The 6911-nt window shown below is 33.1% G+C and overlaps 1 protein-coding gene across 1 annotated transcript; it reads left to right on the top strand.

Annotated features, from left to right (window-relative positions):
* The first annotated feature begins 224 nt into the window (after nt 1–224).
* On the top strand, nt 225–6630 carry LOC111316854 (SNARE associated Golgi protein family). Its single transcript, XM_022919041.2, has 2 exons — nt 225–621; nt 5850–6630. Exons 1-2 carry the CDS (start codon nt 305–307, stop codon nt 6337–6339), a joined length of 807 nt encoding a protein of 268 aa, XP_022774776.1. The 5' UTR covers nt 225–304; the 3' UTR covers nt 6340–6630.
* The last annotated feature ends 281 nt before the right edge of the window (nt 6631–6911 follow it).

A 6911-nucleotide genomic window follows, 5' to 3' on the forward strand; every position in this document is an offset into this window, starting at 1 on the left:
TTATATAATTATCAAAATTACTAGTATTAAGTATCAATTTTTTTTAATAATTTTAACATTTAACGGTTTAACTAATGACTTCATTAATAAAAGAACTTATTTTTTATAACCATTAAAATATAATAATCAATATGTTATTTTTTAAAATTTAAGAATTAAAACGATGCTCCTCTTAAATTTTATAGATCGTAAAGGTAATGTACTCTATATCTTATTAATTAGAAATATTATAGGAGTTAACTATAAAAAAGGTGTTATATAAGCAGTACCAGTATAAACAGGGGAATCGGCCAAGGGAAGGAAAATGACGAAGATGGGGAAATGGTTGACAATAGGGGCGTTGGTGGGTGCAATAGCTATAGCCAAGCAATATGGAGGGGCATTTGGATTGGGATTCGACAAAGACGCCGCTCTCCGCTTGTTCCAGCAATGGTCGGATCGATTGGGGATTTGGGCCATCCCTCTTTACGTTGCCCTCCACACCCTCACTCTTTCCCTCTGCTTGCCTTACGCCGTCTTCTTCGAGGCTGGGGCTTCTTTGCTCTTCGGCTTCTTCCCTGCCGTCCTCTGCGTCTTCTCCGCTAAGCTTCTTGGGGCTTCACTCTCCTTCTGGATTGGCAGGTCCATCTCTACACTCCCTTATTCCAATTTATTCATAATGAATGAATTATACCGTTCTAATATTAACCATTAGTTGGTTGCTGGCATTGGCGGTCTGTATTTTCTTTAGTTCCATTTGTGTTCTGTTGAACTTTAACCTTTCTGATTTTCTTTCAACAACACTGTTTGCTTCCAGATTCCTGTTGGTTATCATTCTCTTAAAGCAATTATCCTCTTATCTTTTTGAATGAATTGAATACTTTTTGTTAAACAAATGGATTTCAGTTGCGAGAGTCAAGTGACATACTGTTCCACACCACCATATCAAAATAAGGTTTCCAATAACATAGGATCAAAGTTGGTCAACCTTTTCCAATGTTTATCTAAAATAAGATTTTCACTTGTGTCAATATTGACATTATCTTTGCATCTATTTTAGTATCCATTATCACTGCATCTTAGTTGGTCAACCTTTGCCATTGCATATCTAAAATAAGATTTTCACTTGTGTCCATATTGACACGATCTTTGCTGGTTTTTTCACTCCAAGAATATCAGCAATGTTGGACTTCTATGTGTTTAGCTTCATGCTAGTATTTTGATCTGAAATTCTTGATGAAGTAGAGAAAATTGACACGTGGAAATAGAAGATGGAGATGAAATTCCCAATTTTCATGCCTAGGGTTCCATAGTATTGACGCCTAAGGTTGATTGCATTACACAATTACAAGAGCAATAATACTTGAAATTCTGTAATAATATTTTGTATCTGATAGAAAGAGTGCATTGGTATTCTTTTAGACTCCAAGAATCATAATCCATTAGAACTATCAATTCTATTCTCATAAAGACTTTAGCAAACACTTTAGCTTCAAATATAGAATTAATAAACTTAACTTAAAACAAAACATAAAAGCATTATGAAAACCTAAATTAGATCCTAGATTCTATTATTAAGGTAAAATACCAAAAATAGCCCTAAAACCTTGATACTTGGAAATAAGCCAAACCTTTTCTTAAATAAAATGGCTACAGTAAGCCTATAAAATACAAAAAGTATCTACTTGCATCTCATTCTTGAATCACTTGTAATAATGAAGTCCATAAGAAATTTTCCTTGAATGCCATAGGCTCTCGAGAATCTTAAGCATAAAGTCAATAGAAGATCTTTGCTAGGCAGCAACTCATTGAACTCTCCTCTTTCTTAGACCATTCCAAACTCAATTTGCAACATTTCAAGTCCAACTTGTATAATCTCTACAATAGTTACTAGGATCACTTCTACCTGCTGGATCCGTGATCCAATTTGTACGTCCCAGATCACTGGTCTTTTATGTCCTAGACTGCTTGGCTACGCAACTTGGATCACCACAATCGTGGACCCAAATTGATGGGTGAATTAGAAAGCAAGAAGTTCAAAGTAAGAGAAGAAAGAAGAAAGAGTTGGAATGGAGAAACAACGAAGAGAGAAGGGGAAAAGGATGTTTTGATATGTAAAAATGGATGATAAAAAATGTTAAAACAGAAAAAGAATGGAAGAACCTGGAAACTCAAAGATTGGTTCCTGATAAAAAAAGATCACAATTTGGGTTCTTCACCATAAAGTAGGCATGTGACAACTTTAAAAATTGGCATGATTTAGAATTTTAATGTATATTACATGTTAAGCGGAAAAATTTTCGTTTTAGGCTTATTAATTATTGTTGGTCAATTTAATTGCTGTATTCATTTTCAATATTTCCTTAATTTATTGGTAATTAAAATAAATTGACTGACATAATATTTGGAGAATGAAGAGGGAAGAAAACTACTATAATAAAAGTTAACTATAGTTATTTCTTCTCTTTGAAGAAAGAAATTTATATAAAAAAAAAACACTTTGAAAGTATTATTCATTGTTATTTTCTGACAATCATAAAAATTTTTATTATAAAATATCTATAAACTTATATGATCAAACTAAAATATACTTGTGTAATTATAAAAAAAAAGAAAACACCTATATTCTTTTAAAAGTAATGTGATCTTTAGAACATTTTAGACCGAATCACAACCCAATAAAACAAACTGATGAAGACTACCTTATCGTACCATAAATATTTAACTTATGCACTCTGTCCCTGAACCCATAACACAATTTGGTACATACCATGTTCCTGGTAACTATGATTTCACCACATTGGTTCAAAACTTGGGTGTACCTCCAGTTTTTCAAGTGGACTTGTTGCCCTCTGGCTCTTCAGCCTTCAATTTTACAATAGCATTCTTCTTTCCATCCTCAAGGATGTCAACAATTGATGAAAGTGTTTCTTTAGTCCCAAAACCTCTTGAATTTCCTCTACAATAACATCAGACTTCTGGTTGTGGTCTTATCTTCAAACTTGTCATCAGTCTGAAACTTACTTTCAACAAATCACAAGAGCAAGAATAAGACCATGAAGCCATATTTTCTTGCAATTCCTCCTCATTCTAGATAGGCTATTTAATCAACTCCTTTTGATTTCATCCCTCAAATCAGCTGTGTTTCTAGCTTCTGCAAGGACAGTGTCTACCACAAACACTTCTAACCGTGAAGGCATCAAATCTTTGTACATACTCAGCCACTAATGTATTGCTTTTTTCAAAGTATGAACTTCGTTGCACTTGTCAAAATAATCAGGTGGCATATATTTTCTTTTAATTTTTGCTTTCATCTTATTCCATTTACTAATTTTGGCCATCCTAACCTGGTTATGTTTTGTACAACATCATGCAGCCAATTTTTGTCAACCGAATAAGTTTCATCTTTTCAAATTTAACCCAGCATCCAACATTTTATACCAATCAAAATTCTTTCATTGAATCGAGCCAATTAGAAATACTGTAGGATCAACTTCCCCTCAAAATGTGGAATTCCTATCTTGATTTTCTTAGTAACATCTCCAGTTGTATCTTTTTGCTTCTTGCCTTTTTCCAACCACTCGATGATCCTAGGCAGCTGAGTGTCCTGCCCTCTAGGAAGGCTTTTATTTGTTGCTGCTTAAGCAAGTTGTTTACGTTAGGCGTAGAATTTTTCTAACCCATCTTCAATCTTGGGCATCAATCTTGCTTCTAAATGCTGAGTGAAGCCACATCCCCCCTCAATTGCTATAGATATTTCATTTTTTTTTATTATTATTTTTTTGTTTCCTCATGATCTTGATAAAGAGCTTTAGCCTTTGAATTTGGCTTTGCAGTAGTCACCATTGTTAACCAGAATTACAGCAGTGTTTTGATCTTTAAACTATAATACCAAACTGATGTAGGACAGCTAGCTGGTTAATTTTGTGATAGTTTTCTGATTTGAAATTCTTGAGAAAACTGAGAAAAATGAATAAAGAAAATAGAAAAGAAGTCTTTAAGCTTTATAGTAAGGTTCGATCGCACCTAATATAAATGCAAAAATATCAAAAGGGGCCCAACAGTCCTAATTCTTGGAAAATAAGCAAAACGCTAATTGATGTAAAGTATCCGAACAAGTTCAAAATCTTAAATCTAGAAAATTACAATTGAGCCTATTAAATGCAAGTAATAAATTGAAATCTCGAGTAGCTTAATTCCTGAATTAACTTGTTTGAATTATGCACCAACAAGTCATTCAAAACTTGATTACTGGTTTAATGTACTGGAAAAATTTCTGATTCAATAGATTGATTAAACCCGAATGTTAGGGTTTCAAATTCAAGAGCTGTGAAAAGAAAATTCCTTTAGATAGTTATGTGATGTTAGGGTATGGTGGTGGGATATTAAAAATAAGAAGTCTGCCCAGGATTTATGGTGGGATGTTAAAAATAAGGGATTTTAGGGAATTTGGCTATGGTAGAACACGAGTTAGGGATAGGATTTTAAACTTTGATGTGGTTGAAACTTGATCTCAAATGAAGGCTATTATTATGCAGAATGGTTGCTGAAATTTCTGGACAACGGTGAAACTAAATGAAATGAAAGTGTTAATGGATGCTGTGGTGCTACAAATGGTAACCTGAGACCTTGTAGCAAAAAAGAAGGGTTAAGGAAAAACTAAATTACTCAATCACAAATTGTTCAAGAAATCTCAATTTCTCAATTGGTATAAACTGCCTGGTGATTAATTTGCAAGAAGAGACTTGGTTTGGAGGAAAGAGAATGAATAGGGAAACAAGGTAGAATAATAAGGGGCCTTAATCCTATTACTAGAAAAGGGGCTTTTGGGATTGTTCTCATAAGAAATATTTAAACTCAAAAAAACAATTTTTTTCCGGTCAACATTTTTTAATTTATTAAATGCCACCAAAGTTCCATCTCATTGATTTTGACATATGTTAATCCCAGTTAACATCTAATTTCCTTAACTAAAAGTTGAACGGCTTAAATGCCATTTGATACAAGTTGAATGGCTAAATTGTGCTTTATCCTTATTAGAGTAAAATTTTAAATGTTGAAAACTACATCATTAGGCAAGTCAAGGACTTAACCATATAAAAAATCATGCAAGTTACCTCCCTGTATATAGCTGATTCTGCATATAGATTCTCACTAGAATTTTTGTTGTGAACTGATCAAAAGTAAAAATAAAATGTAATTTGCATAAAGTAAATATTTCCTAAATGAAAACAATATATCAGAGAAAACTCTTATTCTTTTCTCCTCTGTAGAGTTCCATTTTTTTTTTTTTTGTATAAGATTTGATTTGCTATAATTCCATTCTTTTACTTCAGATTTGTGCTTTGGATCAAGATGTTAGGAAATTGAAGAACATGTTTAGTCAAACATACTTGAAATATTATAGAAAAATGAGTGAAATGAAGGGGGAAGAAAGTAAATTCACTAGTGTAATAAATTGATGTACTTGTCAGAAGTTGAGACATTATAAATTAAGGGGAAAATGGAGTGTTGTTTGCAATGTGAGCATTTATTTGAAGGGCATTACTGCGAGCCTCTTGTTTTTCCAGCTAGGTTCCTTGAAAGAATGGCAAAGGGGCATGATCTTAGTGAATTTATTGTAAGCAACCTCATCAAAAAATCAAACCAAGTTAAACATTGTTTTTACTGGGTTTCTCAAAGCCAAGATCTAGCTTGTGTACATGGAATGTGCCTGCTCATTTTTCTTAGGATTCTGAATATGGTGCTGTATTGATTTCTTTTCGTTTTGAGATCTATATATATATATATATATATATATTATATTCTCTTCATTTTTGGAATTTTCCATTGCCTAAAATAACTAATTTTGGTATTATGCATTTGTTTAGACTGGCTTTCAGAAGTTCAAGTTCTTTAATGGACTGGGTCCTGAGAAACAAATACTTCCATCTCATTTCCCTCGGAGTCGAACGTGATGGTTGGAGATTTGTCCTTCTTGCACGTTTCTCTCCCATCCCTTCCTATGTCATCAATTATGCTCTAGCTGCCACAAAAGTTGGATTTGTAGTGGATTTTCTGGTCCCTACTGTTATTGGCTGTCTCCCAATGATCTTGCAGAACACTTCCATCGGTAGCCTTGCTGGTGCTGCTGTTGCTTCAGCATCTGGCACTGAGAAATCAATGGCTTGGTCTTATATTTTGCCTTTACTTGGGATTGTATCGAGCATTCTTATTTCGTTGAAGATCAAAAAGTATTCTACTGACATTACCTTGGCCGAATCTTCTTCCGGTGGTAACATTAACAGCTGTAATAATGTTGACTCATCTCAGGCCTCTAATAGTAGAGAAGGGAGCAATGACCTGAAGAAAAGCCAATAATAGATAATATGTTTCCACCGTTTTTTATTTTTCTGGTTTGGCATCGATTTCTTCCCTTCAAGTCTTTGGCATCATTAGTTCACAACCTTGGCTAGGTGATTTCTAGTTATAATTGTATGATATCTCCGTTAAGGTTCTGACTCGACCTACATTTTAATCTTTTTTTTCCTTGAAAGACTCTGTTGAACTAACAGGTTTTCAGAAACTTGATAAAAGATTCAGCAGTTTGGGAAATGAAAATGTGTGACGTTGATGATGAAATAATAATGTTTAAATCATTTCAAGTTTCAATATATCTAGACTCAGATCTATGCCTCAAGGTAGGGTATTTATGAATATTTTGAAAATTAAAAAACAAAAAAAATGAAGAAAAAAATTTTTTTAACACTTAATCCGCAACAGCATTGTTAAATCTGATCGTAATTATTCGTTGAATAATTGTTTTTCACAAATTTTGTGTATATATATATATATATATATATTATAAGTGAAAAAAAAATAAAAAAAGAATCCGTCGTTGACTATGTTTATACATATTCGAGATTTGGTGTCTACCACGACTGTATCCTCTT

The sequence above is a fragment of the Durio zibethinus genome, chromosome 24 (genome assembly GCF_047325235.1).
Source record: "Durio zibethinus cultivar Kanyao isolate XHJ-2024 chromosome 24, ASM4732523v1, whole genome shotgun sequence".
In the NCBI taxonomy this organism is placed as follows: domain Eukaryota; kingdom Viridiplantae; phylum Streptophyta; class Magnoliopsida; order Malvales; family Malvaceae; genus Durio; species Durio zibethinus.

Bases quoted from the DNA above. Each gene is read 5' to 3' on its own strand.
- LOC111316854 (XM_022919041.2), top strand. From the start codon at position 305: ATGACGAAGATGGGGAAATGGTTGACAATAGGGGCGTTGGTGGGTGCA. The intron at 622-5,849 runs GTCCATCTCTAC...GCATTTGTTTAG, and splicing joins CTCTCCTTCTGGATTGGCAG to ACTGGCTTTCAGAAGTTCAA.